The following is a 24339-nucleotide window of genomic DNA, read 5'->3' on the forward strand; positions in this document are numbered from 1 at the left end:
AGTACTTGCCTAATAACATTGTAATTCCTCCCCCCCACCCTCAATTAAATACTTTTCCATACCGTCTGCTGCTATCTCTCTTCATGACTATATAAAGGTCAGAGTGTTGTGATCACTATCACCAAAATGCTCTCCCACTGAGAGATCTGACACCTGACCTGCTTCTTTGCTAAGCTCCAAATCCAATATGGCCCCCCCTCTATTCGGCCTATCTACATATTGAGTCAGGAATCCTTCCTGGATACACCTGACAAAAACCGCTCCATCCAAATTACTTCAACTAAGGTGATTCCAATCAATATCAGTGAAGTTGAAGTCACCCATGACAAAATCCCTGTTACTTCTGTACCTTTCCAAAACCTTCCTCCCAATCTCCTGCCCCACGTCCCTGTTGCTATGCGGTGAGGGGGGGGGGGGGGGGAGGCGGGGGGAGGCTGTAGAAAACTCCCAAGAAAGTGACTGTTCCTTTGCTGTTTCTGACTTCCACCCATACTGACTCTTGTCAAACCCTCCTCGACGGCCTCCCTTTCTGCAACTGTGCTACTATCCCCGATGAGCAATGTCACTCCCCCATCTCTTTTACTTACCCCCTATCCATTCCTTTCGAAACATCTAAACCCCGGTACATCGGACAAACATTCCTGCCCCTGTGATATCCAAGCCTCCATAATGGTCAGCACATCATAGTTCCAAGTTAATACTCACACAACACCAGGTTCTAGTCCAACAGGTTTAATTGGAAGCGCTGCTGGTTCATCAGGTGGTTATCAATGCTCTGAAAGCTAGTGCTTCCAATTAAACCTGTTGGACTATAACCTGGTTATATGTGAGCTTTAACTTTGTACACCCCAGTCCAACACCGGCATCTCCAAATCATCATAGTTCCAAGTACTGATCCATGCTCTAAGTTCATCATCCTTATTCCTGATACTTGCATTAAAGCAGACACTTCAACCCATCACCCTGACTGCACTTTTGCCCTGTCAACTGTCTATCCCTTCTCACAGACTCTCTGTACCCTGTATCTGGCTGTTCACGAGCTACTCCATATTCACATCTATAGCTCTGGTTCCCACACCCCTGCCAAACTGGTTTAAACCCCTCGAAAGAGTTCTTGCAAACCTCCCACCCAGGATATTGGTGCCCCTCCAGTTCAAGTGCAACCTGTTCTCCTTGTACAGGTCCCTCTTTCCCCAGAACTATCCCAATGATCCATCTATCTGAATCCCTTCCTCCTGTACCAGCTCTGCAGCCACATGTTCATCTGCACTCGCTCTCTTTTCCTAGCCTCACTAGCTTGTGGCACCGGTAGCAATCCTGAGATTATTACTCTGCTCATACTGCCTTCTATCTTCCAACCTAACTCCCTATACTCGCTTTTCAGGTCCTCCGCGCTTTCCCTAGCTATGATTCGGAGATGCTGGTGTTAGACTGGGGTGTACAAAGTTAAAAATTGCACAACACCAGGTTATAGTCCAACAGGTTTAATTGGAAGCACACTAACTTTCGGAGCGACGCACCTTCATCAGGTGGTTGTGACAATCACCTGATGAAGGAGCATCGCTCTGAAAGCTAGTGCTTCCAATTAAACCTGTTGGACTATAACCTGGTGTTGCGTGATTTTTAACTTCCCTACCTATGTCATTGGTACTGATGTGTATCACGATTTCTGGCTGCTCTCCCTCCCCCTTAAGAATCCTGTAGACTTTGTCTGAGACATCCCTGACCCTGGCACACAGGAAGCAATATACCATCCGGGAGTCTCGCTCGTGACTGCAGAATCTCCTGTCTGTCCCTGTCATCACTGAATGTCATATCACTATCGCTCTCCTATTCTCCCCTCAGCCTATCACTTGAGGCTATTTTCATTAGAGAAAGGAAGGTTGAGTGGTGATTTAATACAGACATACAAGATGATCAGAGGATTAGTTGTGATGGACAGTGAGAGCCTTTTTCCTCAGATGGTGATGGCTAGCACGAAGGGTCATAGCTTTAAATTGAGGGGTGATAGATATTAGACAGATTTCAGAGGTTGGTTCTTTAATCAGAGTAGTAGGGGCGTGGCATGCCCTGTCTGCAACATGCTAACTTTAAGGGCATTTAAATGGTTATTGGATAGACATAGGGATAATAATGGAATAGTGTAGGTTAGATGGGCATCAGATTGGTTCCACAGGTCAGCACAACATCAAGGGCCGAAGGGCCTGTACTATGCTGGAATGTTCTATGTTCTAAGACACAGGGCAGAACTCCCCTGATCTTTGGATAGCATAAAGGGGATTCGGGCAGGCATTATCAAGGCAGATGGGGAGCTGGATTTAACATTGAATTTGATGTGGCACCTCCAGCAGTACAGCACTGTCTTGGTACTGTACCAAGAGTGTAATCCTGGTCCTGAGCTCAGCTTTCTGGAGGGGAACCTGAGCCCACAACCTCTAACTGAGTGCTGAATGTTACCCACCAAGGCACAGCTGATACTCTGAGAGTGGGCTTAGCTCTGACCAATGGTAAAATGGCACAAGCAGTTCCATCAGATTCTACACAATCCTTCCCATTGTCTCTGAGGTGCTCGCCAACAAGAGGCTAAAAGTTGTACCCAAACTAAAAGGAGCAGCTATCTACCCGCTGCCTTTTGAAGGCCTCTTCCACCTTGTCAACGTTACAGGTCCCATTGAGGATTTGAGCAAGAGCAAGTCAAAGTTAGGAGTGGAAAAGTGTGGCGCTGGAAAAGCACAGCAGGTCAGGCAGCCTCTGAGGAGCAGGAGAGTCGATGTTTGGGACACATGCCTGTAATATTGATTCTCCTGCTCCTTGGATGCTGCCTGACCTGCTGTGCTTTTCCAGCATTGCACTTTTCGACTCTGATCTCCAGCATCTGCAGTCCCCACTTTCTCTGAGTCAGAGTTGGGGCAAGTTGGGTTTGGATTGGGTCAGGGTTGGGGAGACCCGAGGCCAGAGTTAGGTGCTGTTAGGCACTGCAGCAATAATGCCAACAGTTTGCATTTGCATAGTGTCTGAATGCAGTAAAATATATCCAGCTGTTTCTCTGAAATGTTATCAGACAGAGTTAGACAGCAAGTTATAGAAGGTGGTGTCAGAAAAGGTGCGTAGAACCTTGGCCAATGAGGCTGGTAATTTAATTGCAACAATGATATTGTACGTTACCTGTGGACAGCATCCACATAATATTGTTAAAACTTCAAAATTCCAGTCAGACTATTGATACATCTTATTCTATTTCTCTTCCTCCAGTTGCCACTTTCCACTGGTCATTTGGAGGTTTACTCAAGTCATGGCATTGCAGCCCCCACGAGTACTTCATGTCCGGCAAATATCACCATCAAAAGGGAAATGTCAGGTAAACTGTGTTATAGCAACACAGTGTAGAGGGAGCTTTACTCTGTATTTAACCTTGTGCTGTCCCTGTCCTGGGAGTGTTTGATGGGGGACAGTGTAGAGAGAGCTTTACTCTATATCTAACCCTGTGCTGTCCCTGTCCTCATGCTCCCACGAGGAGGTTGAACAGTTCCTCCACTTTACCAACACCTTCCACCCCGACCTCAAATTTACCTGGACCGTCTCAGACTCCTCCCTCCCCTTCCTAGGCCTCTCCATTTCTATCTCGGGTGACTGAATCAAAACGGACATTTACTATAAACCAACCGACTCCCACAGCTACCTAGAATACACCTCCTCCCACACTGCCCCCTGTAAAAACACCATCCCATATTCCCAATTCCTTCGTCTCCGCCGCATCTGCTCCCAGGAGGACCAGTTCCAAAACCGTACAACCCAGATGGCCTCCTTCTTCAAAGACCGCAATTTCCCCTCAGATGTGATCGACGATGCCCTCCACCGCATCTCCTCCACTTCCCGCTCCTCTGCCCTTGAGCCCCGCCCCTCCAATCGCCACCAGAACAGAACCCCACTGGTCCTCACCTACCACCCCACCAACCTCCATATACAGCGTATCATCCGTCATCGTTTCCGCCACCTCCAAACGAACCCCACCACCAGGGATATATTTCCCTCCCCTCCCCTATCAGCGTTCCGAAAAGACCACTCCCTCCGTGACTCCCTCGTCAGGTCCACACCCCCCACCAACCCAACCTCCACTCCCGGCACCTTCCCCTGCAACCGCAAGAAATGCAAAGCTTGCGCCCACCCCTCCCCCCTTACTTCCCTCCAACGCCCCAAGGGATCCTTCCATATCCCGCCACAAATTCACCTGCACCTCCACACACATCGTTTATTGCATCCGCTGCCCCCGATGTGGCCTCCTCTATATTGGGGAGACAGGCCGCCTACTTGTGGAACGTTTCAGAGAACCCTCTGGCACACCCGGACCAACCAACCCAACCACCCTGTGGCTCAACACTTCAACTCCCCCTCCCACTCCACCAAGGACATGCAGGTCCTTGGACTCCTCCATCACCAGACCATAGCAACACGATGGCTGGAGAAAGAGCACCTCATCTTCCGTCTAGGAACCCTCCAACCACAAGGGATGAACTCAGATTTCTCCAGTTTCCTCATTTCCCCTCCCCCCACCTTGTCTCAATCCCAACCCTTGAACTCAGCACCACCTTCCTAACCTGCAATCTTCTTCCTGACCTCTCCGCCCCCACCCCCACTCTGGCCTATCACCTTCACCTTAACCTCCTTCCACCTATCGCATTCCCAACGCCCCTCCCCCAAGTCTCTCCTCCCTACCTTTTATCTTAGCCTGCTTGGCACACCCTCCTCATTCCTGAAGAAGGGCTCATGCCCGAAATGTCGATTCTCCTGCTCCTTTGATGCTGCCTGACCTGCTGCGCTTTTCCAGCAACACATTTTCAGCTCTGACCTGGGAGTGTTTGATGCATTACTGGGTTCTGATTTGGGAATCTGAGTTTTTCTCAGTACAAATTGATGATAAAAACAAACCCAATGGAGAGGTATGTGTCCCTAATGCGCCACAATGAACAGTTAGCATCTTGACCTGTCATCATGAAGCTCCTGGTTTGTTACTTAAAAAAGATCCCACCTCATTAATCCTTCAATATCTTGAGGGAAGAAAATCTATTGTCATTACCTTGTATGGCCTACTTGGACAAATTGTGATTGTCATCAAATGCTGGTCATACCCAGATGTTGCAATCTATTCCTGTGATTGTTTTAATACTTTGATGGCCAAAGCCTGCATTCTTTAATCCTAACTTATCCCCATTATCCATCAATCCCACCCACTCCTTTCCTCACCTTCTCTCCCAAATCTCCTGCCTGGGCAGGAAGGCCTTGATTGGTGGTGGAGCCCCTTCTCTCTCAGTTTTCTTCTGCATTCAACTGGATTTAAGTTCGAGAAACATTAACTGCGGCAGTTCAAACTTGTTATCGCTAAGTAAATCCAGCCCAATTTCTTCAACCTCTGACTGCAATAAATGGGACCATTCTGGTTACATCACTGCAATAGTGGGACCTGAGGTTCTCATTGACCCTGATCATAAAACCATAGGGCATAGAAGGAGGCCATCCAGTCCTGTGCCTGTACTGTCTGTTTGAAAGTTTCATTAAATTATTTTCACTACGCTCACGATTAACTTGGCTTCTTTTTGAAAGTTTATTCAATCGTAGAATGTGGATGTCGCTGGTTGAGTCGGTTTGTATTGCCTGTCCCTAATTGCCCCTTGAGAAGGTGGGGGTGAACTGCCTTCCTGAACAGCTGCAGTCCATGTGCTGTGGGTAGACCCACAATGCCCTTAGGGAGGGAATTCCAGGATTTTGACCCAGTCAGCCTGAAGGAACGCTGATATATTTCCAAGTCAGGATGGTGAGTGGCTTAGAGGGGAACTGTACCTGGTGCAAGTTCCTCTCCTAACAGAGGCACCCCTCCATGGGGGACGGTTGCTGGCTCTATCCTCTTTAAGTGTAGGAAGCCTCATGGCACACGGCCTGCTCACTCCAGTGTGGTCAAGGAAATCCACATCCCGGTCTAACTAGCAGAGTGTCTGGGAGTTAGCGATCTATGGTTTATTGCATGTCAACTAGTTACAGGTGAGACTGATGTTACAGAGGAGGAGCTGGATGGTGGGTCTCACTGCTCTGTCCACATGTCCGTCTGATATCACCTCAGTGGGTGATGCTTAAGGCAATCCTCAGTATTACCTTTCAGAACCTTACACCTTTATGTAATATCTATCATCACAGATAACATAATTAAATGAATTTTTGTGAGACCACCTTAGTGCTGTGGGTAGGCTGTGTTCACCCCAAGTCTTCTGTCCTTTTTACTGATATTAATTTTAAGTCTGCTCCCCCGATGCAGTGAATTCCTTTGTACACTCCTTCCTAGAATCTGAGAACTCTCTCCCACCTCACTGCTCTCTCTGTTGAAAATTAAGCAATGCTGCACCCTACCCTTTCTCCTCCCCCTCCCCCCCCCCACCCCCACGTGGATTGGCTGGCTACTGTTAGCTGGCCCTCCAGAAAGATTCAGCAAGAGACAGGATTTGCTGGTCTTATTATTGATACCCAGCTCTTGCACTCAATGCTACGATGCAGGAGAGAGCAGTCCTTGCCCCTGACACTGAGAACACTAGGTCACCATGTCTGTGTCTAACCCTACCCTGAACCTTACCACATACTTCTGGAGTTTGCTGATGCAGCTTCTCTCAATATTTGGCCACAGCTCCTGCTCAGCCTGTCACAGATGACCAGAAAGGTCCAACCTGGAAATGTAATGTGAAATGGTTAGTGTTAGGGTTAGGTTCGGAGGCTGAGGGGTGACCTCATAGAGGTTTATAAAATCATGAAGGGCATGGATAGTGTGAATAGACAAGGTCTTTACCCTGGGGTGGGGGAGTCCAAAACTCGAGGGCATAGGTTTAAGGTGAGAGGGGAAAGATGTGAAAGAGACCTACGGGGCAACTTGTTCACGCAGAGGGTGGTACGTGTGTGGAATGAGTTGCCAGAGGAAGTGGTGGAGGCTGGTACAATTATAACATTTAAAAGGCATTTGGATGGGTATATGAAAAGGAAGGGTTTAGAAGCATATGGGTCTGATGCTGGCAAATGGAACAAGATGAATTGGGATATCTGGTTGGCATGGACAAGTTGGACCGAAGGGTCTGTTTCTGTGCTGTACAGCTCTGTGACTCCTTTTACTCTTGCCATTTACTGTTCATTTCTGACTTTGCCCTCAATATACACTGTGACCTCTCACTCTCCTCTCTTAGTGAGAAGAAAATGGGATTAAATCCCACACCAGGGAAGTTCTCCCCTCTGTTCTGGCTAATGTTTATTCCTCAGTTACCATCATATAAATATATTATCTGGTCATTAATGTGAACTGAAATGATTGAAGAAAGCAGCTCATTAACTGCCTCCTTCAGGACAAGTGGGGATGAGCAATAAAGGCTGGTCTGGCCAGGGAACTCCACTGTGCTTGAATGAATAAAACAGTACATATTACAAATATTTCATTTGTTTTATTGAACTCTCTGTGACTGTGAAAGAGGCAGAATTGCAAATGAATTTTTTTTCTTTAATTGGGCCTCCTGTGTAAATAAAACTCACCCATTTCTTACATGGGACACCGTCCAATGATTTTCAGCCCTTGCAGTCTGACCCCTCTATTCCTCCTCACTGCCCCCACTCACTCTGTACTCTCCCTGCCCATTCCCACCCACTCCACACCCACCTGGCTGCCCCACCCACTCTGTACTCCCCGTCCCCATTCCCACCCCCTCCGTATTCCCCTGGCTGAACCTCCCACTCCGTACCCCACTATATGCAAACGTTGGGAGATTATTTAAGTGTCCTCTCCCATGTTTTTGGAAATAATGTGCATTCCAATTGGTTGCCCCTCCAGAAAGAAACTGCGTGCTTTCCAACCTTGCTGACCTCCAATGACCTCCTTCATTTCAAAAGGATCTATGTTGCTGTAGAACCCTTCAGATAACATGCTGGTCCCTTGACTCGAACCAACAAACACATGTGTCCCTTGCAGATTAAGGACTCACTGTGATCTCTAGATGCCAGCTTTCTCTCAACTTGGGTATGCGGAGTCACGCTGGTTTGAAGAAAGCTTACAGGATGTCGAGAGCAAAGGGAGACTTGACTGGGTCCTGTTTCCCAGTTGCATGAATTGGTGACTCTTATCCACACATCCATAGGTCTCTACCTGTGACGGACTCATGAAGGTCCCTCATATCTCCTGGAATTATTATTATATCTCCCAGATACTGCTTGGCGTGAGATAAGGGAAGAAAAGAAATCTCAAAGGGGCAGGAGAATTCTATTTTAAACAAAAAAAACTTTGTTTATTAATTATAAGAATGTTGGAGATGTATGGGCGATTGGAGGTCATGTGTTTGACCTGAGCTATTTTCAGGCTTGATTATAGGTTAAAGGCTGACACACACAGCCTTATTGTTTTTCTGCCATTGAACCAGGTGTGAATCTTTCAGTCACTAAGTACCTGTCCTTCTGTAGATCTCCCAAAACCATCCAGCCTGACATCTTCTGCAGAACCCTCCCAACCTCTCACTTCCAAACTTACCAGTCTGCCTTTGATTCTCCCTGTGTCCTTCAATTTTTTTAAAAAAGGCCTCCATTTCTCACTTCCCTCTCCTCCATCTGTCCCACTGAGTGAGCAGAACGCAGTAAATAAAGGTTGGATCTTGATGAGGGGATTTCCCCTGACCCAGTTCCATGGAGGTCATGGCTGTATGGAAGCTGAGAGGTTTGGAAGTCACTTGATTTAAATCATTCGAGCACGTGGCAGCAGCCGTCCGGCAAAGAGGAACAGAAAGTATTCTCCTGACAGACTTCCCTTCCCTTTTGCATACAGTCTCAGGAACCTGTAATGAAGAAGCAGGCCATTCAGCCCATCGGTCCTGTCTATTCATTAAGGTTATGGCCGATTGGTTTGTGTTTAGAATTCCGTAAAAATCTAACTGTCTGTACCTTAAAAATATTTAATGATCTCACCTTCACTCCATCTCAGACACAGAGTTCCAAAGCTTACTCACTCAAAGACATTTACAGGCCATTCATCCTATCATGTCCCTGCATATTACCAAAATTCGGACTGAGCTATTCCCATTTTCCAGCCTTCAGCCCATAGCCCTGGAGGCTTTGGTAATACAAGTTAGAATCTAACTCCTGTTTCTGTGTTAGTCTCTGACTCAGTCATTCTTTCAGGCAGTGAGACTCTGACTGCTGTCTGGGTTAGAAACATTCTTGTCAACTCTCCTCTGAGCCTCTGCCTCTTACCTTCAATCTATGCTCTCTGGTTATTGACATCTCTGCTATTGGAAACGTTGCCTTCCTATCCACTTCATGATTTTATCCTGCTCCATCAGGTCTCCTCTCTACGTTCAGCACTCTAAAGAAAAACAACTCCAGCCTGTCCAATATCTCCTCATAGCTCAGACCCTATAGCCCAGGCAACATCCTTGTTCATCTCCTCTGCACCCTGTCTAGGGCAATCACATCCTCCTTAGGATCTGGTGACTGGAGTGCATACAGTACTCCACTTTGGCTGAACCAGTACTTTATACATTTCCGGCATAACCTCCCTGCTCTTGTAAACAATGCCTTGGCTAATAAAGGTGACTATTCCATTGCCTATTGTAACCTCCATATCTAGCTGCGCTGCTACTTTCAGGGATCTGTGGATACCCCCACCCCGGTCCCTTTGATCTTCGGTATTTCGGGGGTGCTATTCATAGGTTGCCTTGTTAGCCCTCCCCGATTGCATTGCCTCTCACTCTTCTGAGTTGAATTCCATTTGCCACTGCTGTGTCCATCAGACCAATGATACCCTCCTGCAGTTTATGGCTATCTGTAACATCTGTGAAACCTGTGATTTCTCAGTCACACCGGTACATTTAAATCCAAATTGTTAATGTACACCACAAGCAGCAAGGACCTCAGCACTGAGCCCTGTGGAACCCCAATGGAAACAGACTCCCAGTCACATAAACATTCCTCTGTGATCACTCTCTGTTTCCTGCCTCTCAGCCAGTTTTTAATCCAACATGCTACTTTGTCTTGGATTCCATGAACTTTTACTTTCTGGACCAATTTGCAGTTAGGGTCCTTGGCAAAAGCTTTGCTAAAGTCCACATCCAATTCCAAGACCACATCACTTCTCTCATCAACACTTTTGGTTCCTTCCTCAAAAATATTTTCAATCAATTTTGTCCAACATGACCTTCCCTTAATAGACCCATACTGACAGTCCCTGATCAATCTCCAAGAACAAATGGATTCTCCCTCACATATCTCTCTAACTTCCCTATATAGAATTTGTGCAACCTTCTGAAAAAAGACTGCACATCTTTATCCCCTAATCTTTAATTCCATGCCTCCAGCCCCAGTTCTGGACACACCCATAAGAAGAAACATCCTTTCTATGTCCACCTTGTCAAAGCCCCTCCAGATAAGATCCATTTCAATCAAGTCCCCCTCCCCCTCACTTTGCTAAACTGCAGTGGGAGCCAGCCCAATCTGTCCAACCATCAGACAGCCCACTCATTCCAGAAATCAAACCAGTAAACCTCCTCTGGACCATCTCCAATATTATAAGAGGTTTTGGCTGAGTACATCATTTCAGAATAGTTTCACCCCAGGTTTCACTGCAAGACTGGTTGAGACTGCTCCGAGGAGCTTTGCTTTCGTGTGTGGCATTATTGTGATCGGTTGTCTGTTTTTGGCTAGATGCAGAAGCACGGGCCTTGGCTAAGGAGCGACAGAAGAAAGATAATCACAACCTGAGTGAGTGATGTTCCTTCAACTCCTCCTTTGGGGACGGGGGGAGTGTGGGGGTGGGGGTGGTGGGGGGGGTGTGGAGTGTGGGGGGAGTGGAGGCAGACGCAGTCTGAATCTGTGAGGTTGATTTTAACCTGCACCCAGTTGAAATGGTGTATGGGTGGAAAGGGTTCATTTTGGCTGTGCTCAGCTGTGGGATCGAGACTGTGGTGTTCTCAACCTGCGGGCATTTTATCGTCATCATGTTCAAAGCCAGGCAAGGCTTCCACTGAAAGGACCCTGGGCCCTGGCTGAGATACTTGTAACTTGCTGCTGTAGTGGGGGGAGGGTGAGGAGGCATGCAGAACAGGCTGAGGTGAGCATCACTGGCTTTAGTTTTTTGGATGATTTGGGCTGTTGGGATGTAAGACAGTCTATTCCTCAGCCTGAACACATTGGTCATACTGACCATAACCCTTTTTACACTGCTGTCATTTCAGAAGCACATCCTCCCTCCAAGCCACTCCTCTTTGGTTGGAAGCTGTTCCCATCTCCTCCAGCCAAATTCCCACCCCACTCTGAGCTCTGCCAAACATTGAGTTATTCCTAGAGCCCCCATCTGGCTTCAGGTGAGACCCTGTGTGTTAACACGATTGTTAGCGAGAACAATAGGAGGCATTTCCTCATGACCAAGGGGATTACTCCTTCCTGCAGACTCCTAGCTGGGTCATAGTGGCTGTAACAAAAAAACATTGTCCACCTCTTTATATCTCTCCTACTCCGGAGCTCTCTTGCCTGTGTTCCAGGGATAGGGATAGATTGCCAGTTTGACCATTATTTTGAAAATAATCTGTATTATTGTTTTGTTTTCTTCACACTCGTTTTGGCTTTGATTTTCTTCCAAGTTGAACGCAGGCGAAGGTTTAACATCAATGATCGAATAAAAGAGTTGGGAATGCTTATCCCCAAATCCAACGATCTGTGAGTAAATGCTTAAATCTTCTATCATTCATTTTCAATGGCCAGCCCATGGAGGGATTTAAAAATAAGGAGGAAAAATGTCAGGCCAGCCCTGCTTCAATGGGGGCCAATGGAGATCACCGAGCACAGGGCTGAAGGGATGGGACTTGCTGTGGTTTCAGATATGGACAGCAAAGTTTGGGAGGCGATGGCTTTGTGGTATTATCAATCCAGAGACCTTGGAAATTTTCTGGGGCACAGGTTTGAATTATACCACAGATGGTGGAATTCAAATTCAATAAATAAAAATTTGGAATTAAGAGTCTAAGGATGACCATTGTCAATTGTTAGCAAAATCCCATCTGGTTCCTCTTTAGGGATTGAAACTGCTCTCCTTCAGTTACATGTGACTCCAGACCTACAGCAATATGGTTGACTCTCACCTGCTCTCTGGGCAATTTGGGATGGGCAATAAATGCTGGTCTAGCCAGCAACACCTACGTCCTAAGAATGAATAAAAGAAAACCTTACAGTGGGCGAGAGAGCAATTGCTGAGTCAAGAGTGGAATCCGCTTTTTCAGATTTTTGTGATGGTGTGATTTGGAGTTCATCGCAGTGTCATGTATAACATCACAGTTGCAAACAGCATGGCATCATCTCCGGATGGACTGGGAACTAGGGACCAAAAATATTGGCTTCAGTCTTTGCAATATATAATCAGAGTAAGTTTGTGCTCATCGAGGGTGTCAGAGGAACAGCTGAGAATTTAACCAGAACAGAGGGGTAAAGAGAGGTGTCACACAGAGAGAGAGAGAGAGATGGGGCTTGCGAGTGACTGTGAACACTAACACTCTGCTTTCTGATGATGTCTGATATCTCGGGAAGCAGTGAGAGCAAGGTCAAGCTCCCGCGTGACCTATTTCAGATGTTCCCAGTTTGTGGGTGAAGGAGTTCAACCCACACACTCATTACTTTCCTGACTTTGAGATTCAGTCTGTACTCTCCACAAACCCTCCCCACTGCACCCAGTTACAGGGTCTGTGACGATGGTAAGAACACTGTTCAGGTTCAGTTATCTGGTTTTGTTTAAAGCCTTGACTTTATTTATTTATTTATTTATTATTTCCTAGGATCTGGGGGCTCAGACAAAGTTAATGTTGCCCTTCCCTAATTACCCTTTACCTGTTTGGATTGGTCACTTCAGGGGAAGCTTGAGTCAGTCACATTACTGTGGGCCTGGTATTCCCTGTGGGACATGAGTGAATATCTGGAGATTTCCACGGGAATGAGGTGAAATTTGAAATTCATTAGTAGTGTCTGGATCAAGGCCAAGGGAAAGGTGACTGTCTCTGACGGAGACATACGCGATGGCACTGTTACATGCCCTGTTTTGCTCATTGACACTTAGAGCTACAGTATCCCCTGGTGATTTGTCAGGGGTCTGTTACGTGGTTGTGACACAGTTGATTTCTAGCTTTTAACTTTGCTCAGTGCCCACTCTGTGCTCTTGCAGTGACGTTCGCTGGAATAAGGGAACGATATTGAAAGCTTCTGTGGAGTACATCAAAAGGCTCCAGAAGGAGCAGCAAAGAACCAGGGAGATGGAGGGTCAATCGAAGAGGCTGGAGATGACCAACAGCCACCTCCGCTTTCGCATTCAGGTGAGAAAAGCTGCTGTTGCACAAACTACTGGGTTATCATTCACAATAAGCTGAGGCAGAGTATGTGGCAGTGTCTCCTCTAACTCAGAGAGATGTTCATTTAAATCCCAGTCCCTGGACCACTTCCAAGACGGTGCTAAGGGAGTTTTGACAGAATCTCTACAGTGTGGAAACAGGCCCTTCTGTCCAATAAGTCCACAACAACCCTCCGAAGAGTAACCCACCCAGACTCTATTACGCAACATTTTACCCCTAACTAATGCCCCTAACCTACACATTTCTGAACACAATCAGCAATTTATCATGGCAAATTCACCCTAACCTGCACATGTTTGGACTGTGGGAGGAAACTGGAGCAGCCAGAGGAAACCCATGCAGTCACAGGGAGAATGTGTAAACGCCACACAGATAGTTGCCTGAGGCTGGAATCGAACCTGGTGCTAACCACTGAACCACAATGCCACCCTGTTGGAGGGTTGGTGCTGAGGGAGTGCCGCACTGTCGGAGGGTCAGTGCTGAGGGAGTGCCGCACTGTCGGAGGGTCAGTGCTGAGGGAGTGGGCACTGTCAGAGGGCCACACTGTCGGAGGGTCAGTGCTGAGGGAGTGCCACACTGTCAGAGGGTCAGTGCTGAGGGAGTGCTGTAGATTCCACATTTTAAAATTTAATTTAAATTCCAATACCTGCCATGTTGAGATTTGAAGCCATGACTTCTGCCTGGTTGGTGGGATCTCTGGATTACGCACTGGCAGACTGTGCTGGAGATCAAGCCTCGTCATAAAAGTCACAGAAATTCAAGGTTTTATTGCAGTACCCAATCCCTAATTTACTCAGCTGACAGGTTCAAGTCAGCAGAAGAAAATGGGCCAGGTTTCTGTCCTTAACAAGAACCAGTACCTATTATAAATCAGTCGATTTTAAGTACAAGTAAACATCTGTGAACTGTCGACATGAAACTCTCCTTTTAAAATTCCCTACAAATGCACAGAGCCAAATACAGACACAAAAAAGCTGGTATCATGGGTGGAGTGCAATAAAGGCTTGTGAAACAGTTCAATGGCACTTCTCCTCGTGATCCAATGGCATGTTCCTTATGTTTCTGAAATACCTCAGTTCTCTGATTCTTTCCTTCAGGTCCTTTCACATCCACACAGGAGGCCCAGAACAACTGGTTTACAAATTATAAAGTCTCTAACCTATTGGTTAAAAGTGACAACTTGCAGCAACACTTGAAGAGAATAAACTCTTAAGTTTCAGGTGCTTTAACTGGAGAGAGGGGTCTCTTCCTTTTTCCCAGGGCTGACCGTTTCATCCATTGCTCGAACAGAGCAACAGTGTAAACACAACTTACAATGAGTTTCATAACTTGCTTTTCATACACATCTGAATCCTTTCTCAGTTCTTTGTTCTTAAATGGTTCAAATTCCAAATTTTCCAAATTCAGTCCACAATCAAAATAAAACAAAACAAAAGATGCAGTCTCTGCACAGTGATTTTACCGGCACATGCTATATCTGCAGAATAGCAAGGACAATAAAGCAATATTGTTAAACAAACTGTTAAACAAACACTTCAGCATGTCCTGAAATCACATAGAGATTATTTTTATTCATTCATGAGACAAGGGCATTGCCAGCCAAGTCAGCATTTATAGCCCATCACCAATTGCCCAGAGGGCAGTTAAGAGTCAACCCCATTGCTGTGGGTCTGGAGTCACGTGTAGGCCAGACCAGGTAAGGATGGCAGTTTCCTTCCCTAAAGGATATTAGTGACCAAGATGGATTTTTTTGATGATGGTTTTATGGCCATCAGTAGATTGTTACTTCCAGATTTTATTTTTATTGAATTCAAATTCCACCATCTACTGTGGTGAGATTTCACCCCAGGTCCTCAGAGCACTAACTGAGTTTTTCAACTTTAATAGTCTATCGATAATACCACTAGGCCAAGCCCTCCCATCTACAGAGATGAGAATGATGTAATTTTAAAACAATTGTGATGACATGTATTTTGTTTGCCTGATCACACACAGGAACTGGAGATGCAAGCACAGGCCCATGGACTATCCACCGCCTCCCCCTCGGGGTTAAACACATCAGAGCTCACCGGCTGCTCCTCCATCAAACCTGAACAGAATGTCATGGACATGTTTCAACACCAGCAGCACCAACATCTGCAGCCTCCCCAAAGCCAAGTGGACTTCCCTCAGGCCCTCGACTTCTGTGACAGCTCGCTGGGTTTCACTGACCCCATGAACCAATTCACTGACCTCTCCTTCAGCATTCCCACCAAAAAGGAATACCAGCTGGATGAGATGTTGATGATGGACGATGCAGTTTCTCCCTTGGGGAGGGACCCCTTGCTGTCCTCGGGGTCACCAGAGGCATCGAAAGCCAGCAGCCGAAGGAGCAGTATTAGCATAGATGATGCTGATATTCTGTGACACACTCACACTCAGAGACACACACGCACACATACACAGACACACACTCACGTGTACCCACTCACTCTCACAGACACAGTCACATACACATACACACAGACACTCTCACACGCGCACCCACTCACTAACACACAGACACGCTGATACAGTATAAACTATTGGTTAGGGCTCAACCTTTTAAGGTTTGAAAATAATGCCTTGAGCTTCAACTGAATTTGAAGAATGTGTCAAACGTTCCTCTTTCTTTCTACTGGATTCTGAGTTTGAAGATTTTCATATTGTCAAGTCATTTTGCAGACCATATTTTACAGTGACTTAGTGCGACTGGCTTCCCTCTGTCCGTCCTGTTTGTATTGTGACCCTGGGGCCTGTTTACTGATGATTCCTCAACCCAGCACTTCCAAAGAAGGGGAGCATTGCCACAGCCAGGGTGTGCTCTCTCTCACTCTCTTTCTCTCTCTCTCTCTCTCTCTCTCTCTCTCTCTCTCTCTCTCTCTCTCTCTCTCTCTCTCAGGTAGACCTAGGCTATCCTCTTTCTAAGAGATGCCTTGGCCTCAGGCACCGTTTGTGTCTTTAAAAAAATTCCCAGTGAGTTCAGTGAAATATCTATGGGATTTCTGTGGGGTGGTCAGTACCCACATAACATTTCAACATTTGATTTTCAAAAACGTCCCGGAATTGTTTAAATGTACAATGTCCCCCAGTGGTTTGTTGAGTTGCTGTTGATTTTGGGGTTGTCACTGAGCTGTGCTGACCAGCAGGTTTTGGACAAGTCCTGGGTCAAGGAGATAGTGGTACTCAATACCTCTGATGCAGAAACAGAAAGCTCTTGTCTTTGTTAGTTACCCTTTGATACCTGTGGGTCCCAGTATTTAGGAAATTGGGTTCTGGCTCATGTATCCTCTCCTATCACCTTAATACCAGATCTCTGGGTTAGACACCTCACAAAGAGTTAATGGTTACTCTTGTCAGAGAGCCACAGAATTGTTACTGCACAGGTGGATGCCATTTGGTCTGTTGTACCTGTACTGGTTCTGTTACCCAGTGCTGACCTCCAGCCTTTTCCTCATCTCCCTGAACACTATTTCTGTCCAAATCACCATCGAATGCTCTTTTGACTGCCTCAATTGAACCTGCCTCCGCCACATGTCTATGCCTTGTGACCCAGACTCTAACTACTGCATCTGTTTGTTGCTTCAAAAGGGAAAAGGTGAGAATTGAAAGTTTCTGGGGCTGCCTTTCTGTGATGCTGACCCTGTGGATTGCTGTCAGGCCGATATGCCATCAGAAATGGTGTGAGTGTGGTCTGGGGCTGTTGGTTGAGTATTAACTTGTCAGGGAATGTTGGGTTTTGTAGTTTTCAATTGTTCTCTGGTAGTTTAACTTAAATTCAGAGATGGAAGAGCAGCCAACTGTGAGGAGCAAGGGCTCCTATCTCACTGGCACAGTTTCATTTGAATGACCCGAACAATCTGTGCACAGTTTTAATTGTAGGCAAAACCGACTCCTGCAGCAACTCCAATCAGTAAGACTGCTGGACAGATGAGGCTGGAGGAAGTGATAAACACATTTCACCAGGCAAGGAGTTTAGAGAAGACGAACAGGAGGTATACTGACCAACACAGGGAGGGCACCTGCTTTTCCCTGCAGTTAATCAACCCCTTCCCCTTTCAAACATTACCCTGTTTCATTGCCCATTCACCCAGATCGTTACAGCTCACTGTATAGAGCCATCCTGCTTATCCCCCTCTGGCATTTTACCAATTGCCTTTGATTTGTAACCCTCTGGTTACTGCTATTGGAAACAGTTTTTTTTTATCCATTCTATCACAACTCTTGATGACTTTGTGCACTTTTATTGAGTCACCACATAACCCTCTCTGCTCTTGGAGAACAAACCTAGTTTGTTCAGTCTCTACTGGGAAGAGAAATTCCTTATCCCCCAATTGTCCCTCATTCCCCAGAATATCCTTTCTTCAAGAGGACTTTCCAAATCCATGATCATGTCCATCAGGAAGGATAAGGACAACAAATACATGGCAACACCACCAGCTGCAAGTCCAGTCTAAGTCACTCACCATCCTAACTTGGAAATATATCCCTATTCCTTCAGTGTTGCTGGGTCAAAATCTTCAAATGTCCTGACTTATGGAACTGTTGCTATTTTTTTTGCCACGGGGATTACAATGGTTTAAGACAGTAGCTCCCCATGATCTTCCCTGGGGCAAATTAAGATGGACATTACCTTCTGCCCTTGTCTCAATGGTGGCATCCCTGGGACAAATGAAAACATTAATAGAACTCCTCTAACTTTCTCCAAGACCCCTTGACTTCATGTCCAAAGTATGGTGCCCCATGTTGGACACAATATCTCTGGGCAGAAGTGGGTACTGCCGATGCTGGAGATTGGAGTCAAGATTAGAGTGGTGCTGGAAAAGCGCGGCAGGTCAGGCAGCATCTGAGGCACAGGAAAATCAACGTTTCAGGCAAAAGCCCTTCAGGAATTCATGATGAAGGGCTTTTGCCCGAAATCTTGGTTTTCCTGCATCTCTGATGCTGCCTGACTTGCTGTGCTTTTCCAGCACCACTCTAATCTTGACAACACCTCTGAGGCCTAACTAGTGGGCAGCACGGTGGCACAGTGGTTAGCACTGCTGCCTCGCAGCGCCGGAGACCCGGGTTCAATTCCCGCCTCAGGCGACTGACTGTGTGGAGTTTGCACGTTCTCCCCGTGTCTGCGTGGGTTTCCTCCGGGTGCTCCGGTTTCCTCGCACAGTCCAAAGATGTGCCGACCAGGTGAATTGGCCATGCTAAATTGCCCGTAGTGTTAGGTAAGGGGTAGATGTAGATGTAGGGGTATGGGTGGGTTACGCTTCGGCGGGGCGGTGTGGACTTGTTGGGCCGAAGGGCCTGTTTCCACGCTGTAAGTAATCTAATCTAATCTAGTGTTTTACAATTTTTTGAGCTTTCTGATCTCCTTGACTTTGCTAATTAAAGTTTTTATGAACTGCCAGAGTCTCACAAGTTAACAATCTTGGGGAAGTTTGATTAAACAAACCTTGTGTCTTTCTAATACTGGCTATGGAACATTCTATTTTACAGCAATTACACTAGTTTACATCAATTGTACAGGAATATGGGAGAGTCTGAGTGTGTGTTTGTGTACATGGCTAGCACATGGGTTTATGTGCAAATGTACACAATTCTAAAGCAATAATGTCATCTGGCATATCATTGTCAAATATTGATTTAATAATAGGCTCTATTTCAGGTCTTTCACTAGAGCCTGTGCAGGGGTCAGCTTCCCATTGGGGGTATGGAATTGACAGGAAATTCTATTGTGATCCTTGTGTCCTCGATCCCATAAGCAAGACTCATGGAATTTTGTTTTATTTGTTCATGGGATGTGGATATCACTGGCTGGGCCCGGATTTATTGCCTGTCCCTAATTTCCCTTGAGAAGGTGGTGGTGAACTGTCTTTTTGAACTGCTGTAGGCCATGGGTTGACCCACAATGACCTTAGGGAAGGAATTCCAGGATTTTGACCCATCTACACTGAAGGAACAGTGATAACTGCAGAACTCTCTTAGCCTCTGATCTCCTTTCCAGTATTTATATGGCTGGTCCAGTTCAATTCCTAGTTGTGATATCCCCAGAATGTTGATGGTAGGGGATCCAGGGATGGTAATGTCATTGAATGTCAAGGGGCAAACATTAGAATATCTTTTCTTAAATATAGTCATGACCTGGCACTTGTGTGACATTAATATTACTTGCTACTTGTCAGCCTACAATATTGTCCAAGTCTTGCTGCATTTGGACACAGGCTTCAGTATCTGGGGCTGTCAATGTGCAATCAATGGTGAACATCCCCCACCTCTGACCTTATGCTGGAGGGAAGGTCATTGATGAAGCAGCTGAAGATGATTGGACACTATCCTGAGAAACTCCTGCAGAGATGTCCTGGAGCTGAGATGACTGACCTCCAACAACCACAACCATATTCCTATGTTTCAGGTGTGATTCCAAACAGCAGAGAGTTTGCCCTCTGATACCGATTAATTCCCGTTTTGTTAGGGCTCACACTGGGTTAAGTGTGGCCTTGATGTCAAAGACAGTCACTCTCAACATATCTCCAAAGGTGCAATGAGTTCAGGAGTCTGAGTGGGCCTGCAGAAACCAAACTAGAACAGGGTCATGTTACAGATACGGAGTACATCTTCAGTGCTGATGCTGGAATGTTATCAGGCCCATCATCTTTGCAGTATCCAATGGCTTCACCTATTGCTTGATATCAAACTGAGTAAATCGAATTGGCTGGGGACTTCTGGAGGGGACCAAGATGGATCACCCACTCAACATCTCTGACTGAGGATGGATGCAAATACTACAACCTTTTGCCCTGTTGTGCTTGGCTTCCCTTGAATTGAAGACAGGGATATTTGTGGAGTTGCCGCCTCCAGCGAGGCGTTTAGTTGTCCACCACCATTCCCGACTGGATGTAAATCGACTGAACCCTCTAACAGTAAGAAGTCTCAGGATGTGAGCATTGTGATGACATGGTGTTCCTGAGGACTGGGATTGGTTAAACATCACAAATGCTCCTGGAGTCCGAGAATCCAACAGCAGTGTCACAGGGTCTTAGCCAGTTTAACAAAAGCAGAACTTTATAAAGTGTTTGAAACGGAATAGTCTTCGCAGGTGAATGGTTAAGAACACGGATTACTTTTTCAATGCAAACTGGAAGTGAATAAGTTACAGTTAAGAGTACAGGTTCAAATTAATGGTTAGAAACCCATGTGGGTGTGGTTGGCATGGATGAGTTGGGTCAAAGGGTCTGTTTCCTGTATGAATGTAAGTAGTTTGTAAAATTATTGCTAAAGGTTGTGGATTACTTGCTGTATTCCTCTCTAAGGGCAACGATCAATTACCTAAGTTTGAGACATAGAATCAGTATCAGCATCAATCCCTTGAGTTTCTGCTGGCTCTTTGAAGGAGCTCTTTAACTAGTTCCATCCCCATACTCGTACCTCAAAGCCCTACAATTTTTTAATAGTTTTATTTTGTGTCTCAGCCTTTGTCCGGTACAGAAAATGGCTTTCCCCTTTGTGCCCAGTAACAGACAACTTACAACCTCCCATACCTGGGCATAATTTCCAAAATGTATCACATAAATGTCTGTAACATATGGCCTGAAATAGCTTGTGCTGCCAACCAATTCCTGGCTGTTGCCAATTAACCTACAGCCAGTTTCTTGGGGACGTTCCAGAAGCAGTTTTCATTTTGCTTCAGGAGAAAATAACCCCTGCAGGAAAATCGACTTCCCTGGAATTGTCTCAAACGTTTCAAAGCCATGAGTTCAGGAATTTATATTATTTGGCTTTGTAATAGGCAAGTTATGATCTGATATTTCTGCTTCAGTGTTTCTTGAGAGAATGAGCCACCTTGACCATTTAGAAATGTAGTCAAGGGATTTATTCAGGTGGGGAGGAAGTGTCACAGAAAAATCAAAGTGCAGTCTCTTTGGAAGGAGCAGTATTATTGGCCTGGTGTTCTTCGTCAGTGTCTCTTCTCCCGGAGTCATGAAGCTGAGAGTTCATATTCCCTTCAGTATCTCAGCAGCTGACATTCTAGACAAAACGCTCAGGATTTAAACTGAAGACATGCCTGCCCCCACAGACAGGTTTGTTTAAAAATTTCTACAGCGCTGGTTTGGAGAACACCAGGATTGCTGAACTGATATTCATCTCACTGTCAACCCCAGCAACAAATGGATGATCTGATTATTTATCCCATTGTGGGATCTCACTGTGTGATAATTAGATGCATATGTTCCAACTTCAAATGCATTTCAGTGGCTGAAGGTGCTTGGGATGCATGAACCAGGGAAAAGTACTTTATAAATGTTTTATGCTTCAGGCTGTGCTGAGGGACTTGTTCACTTGCTCAGTGTTTGATCATTCTTGATACTCTGTTTATAAGTGGCCTGTGACACAATCCAGTTTGTTAGAAATTATTGAGAACTTTGAAGTGAAGTGAACTGTGATTGTTACCCTCACCTTTAAGTCACAGCACAATCCGAATCAGTTCACCTCCTGAGTAATCTTTTATTTCAGTGTTCTCCTTGCTGTTACTGCCTGTCATTGTGCTGGCGTTTGATTGGTTGTGGATTCACAGTGGGATGTTGTAGTTTGTGTTTGGAAGCACCTATCAATTGCTAGCTTAGAGTAGATGAAGAGAAAAGGTCATGTGCACATTAGAGAGGAGGAGACTGGTACCATTGCATCTTGTATTACTTCCACAGTGCTATTAGAGAGAGAGAGAGAGGGAGAGAGCAAGCGAGCTCTACGACTTGTACCTGCTCATGGTGAACTGTGTGTCTGAGCTGTGCTGGTCTGTCGTTTTCGAATTCCCATCAAAGTGCTATGTTTCTGTACACCTGCCCTCATTGCCTTAGGAGCTGAAATGTGCAAAGGTAATTGTACTGAGTAGATTTGGTGTGGGCGGAATGCTCAGGAAACAACAGATAGTCTTGTTGCAGGAAGGCAGAGCGACAGGATATTCCCCACTGTATCCCCAGTGGTGCCTGGACGTGATTTCTTCTGATTTTCCACACTTTCTGCTCTGCCCCAACATCAATAAACTCTCAATGACCCCCCCACCCTATCATTGCAGAATGGGAATGAGAATCCAGTGGTTTAACCCAGTGAATGCAGCTTCACACCTGACCTTTGCTCCTTTTCTCACACTTTAATGGACCCATTGACTGACAGGAGGTCAAAGTAATGAAGTTGACATAAAGAAATGAATCAGGATAGCAATAGTATGCACTTATATAGAACCTTTGATGCAGTAAATCATCCTAAGGTCTGTCACTAGAGCATTGTCAAATACGATTCTGACATTGAGCCAACTAAAGTGGTGTTAAGACAGGTGGCCAAAGTGTTAGTTCTGAAGCAGAAACAAACATGCAGAGTTTAAGGAAAGAATTCCTGAGTTTAGAACCTAAGCAACTGAAAGCTTGGGCACCAATGTGGAGCAATGAAAACTGGGCAATGTTTGAACGATGGGAATGACAGAAGTGGGGAGATCTTTGGAGGAGGGAGGGGTGAGGCCATGAAGGCTTATAGACAGGGGATTAGAATTTTGAGAAAAAGACAACATTGTCAGATTGGGAAGCAGAGGGCTGCTGGGTGAATGGGACTGAATGCAAGTTAAGATATGGGTAGTGGAATTTTGGATGAGCTCAACTTTATAAAACAGAGGTCAATACAAACTTTATTGAAATAATTAAAGACACGAGAATGTTATTTTTAGAGTCAGGGAGAAACCAAGTGAAAATGTTTGAACTAGTCAGTGGGTCAGACCACATCAGTGTGGAGAATGAAGGAATTCATGATTCAGGAGATGGCCTCTTCTCAGTTGAATTCTGATGCAATCTTTTTGACCAATCTCGGGTTTGTGCTGAAGAGAAACGATCATGTGATCCAACAGTGACAGCATCTGTACAGTCAATGCCCCTGGAGGGAATTTGACCTCGATATCCCATAATATGGAATATCACGGTTATGAATTATTCAACACCATAACCATAACAGTTGATTTGAATGAAATTCTAAAATATTGGTAGTATGTGTTTTGCATTGTAAAATTTATTTTTTAAAAGTAAAATGTTTGTAAATGTTTTGAACACTTGTGTTATCCTTGTGAGGATAATCTTAGACTCAGTGCAATTGGCAAAGAAGAAAACTTGATGGAGAGACCCTCCTGTCCCAGAGCCTACAGGGATGATTGGTCAAGCTGAGATTAGGTAGCTGTCTCTATGAGGAACCACTGGTACTTTTACCATAAAGCACAGTGACATATTCAATCTGGGCTCCTCCAAACTATTATTGACATGATTCTCACTGGTGTGAGGTGCTGTATCTATATCTGCTGTTTGACAGGCAGTTTCATGTCATACTGTGTACAGTCATGTCATTTAGAGATGAAACTTTTACCTGGTCTATTGACAATGTTGAGGTGAAGTCAATCTGAACCCACCGCTCTGAATTTTAACTTTGTAAATTCAAACAGCTTCAGGTTAGCGGTGGTGTGTGCACTGCTTAGGCCCATGCTCTCTTGAAGCAAATGGGAAGAGTATTATTTAGGGTGTGATGTAAATGTCTTCACTGTCCCTTCAGGGACTGGTGCTGAATTTGTACCAAACACTGCGCCCTATCTAAGCACTCGAGATTGATGTGTCCTTTTCAGATTGTTAAGGAAATACCATTGCCTGTCAATTGTGTCCTTCATTGCAAGAAACTATTGAAGTGAAGTGTGACAAAAAATTATTCTTAAATCTTAATATTTATTTCAAACTTAGATGAACTAAAAGCAATACAAAAATGCACATTTCTGATGCAATCAGAAGAAACTATGTTTAAATAAAAAAGTGCCTTTTAATTTTTATTATCAGTTTTTTAATGTCCTTATTTTCTGGCAATCTCAATGTGGTGGGATATTCAATGTTTAAAATATGGGCCACATTATTGGCCAGAA

General features: G+C 45.4%; 1 protein-coding gene across 6 annotated transcripts in view; it reads left to right on the forward strand.

Moving 5' to 3' along the window:
* Nucleotides 1–23488, forward strand: part of tfeb (transcription factor EB) — a 120542-nt gene extending 97054 nt beyond the window's left edge. For 5 of the 6 annotated variants that reach the window (XM_072563940.1, XM_072563939.1, XM_072563937.1 and 2 more), the window contains 5 exons: nucleotides 3253–3358; nucleotides 10705–10761; nucleotides 11640–11715; nucleotides 13208–13355; nucleotides 15387–23488. In XM_072563940.1, the coding sequence (XP_072420041.1) occupies nucleotides 3253–3358; nucleotides 10705–10761; nucleotides 11640–11715; nucleotides 13208–13355; nucleotides 15387–15797 (798 nt within the window). In that variant the 3' untranslated portion in view covers nucleotides 15798–23488. The remainder of the gene's footprint in view (nucleotides 1–3252; nucleotides 3359–10704; nucleotides 10762–11639; nucleotides 11716–13207; nucleotides 13356–15386) is intronic. The other variant, XM_072563938.1, reaches the window with a different exon arrangement.
* The last annotated feature ends 851 nt before the right edge of the window (nucleotides 23489–24339 follow it).

Source organism: Chiloscyllium punctatum, chromosome 45, assembly GCF_047496795.1.
Source record: "Chiloscyllium punctatum isolate Juve2018m chromosome 45, sChiPun1.3, whole genome shotgun sequence".
Taxonomy (NCBI): Eukaryota; Metazoa; Chordata; class Chondrichthyes; order Orectolobiformes; family Hemiscylliidae; genus Chiloscyllium; species Chiloscyllium punctatum.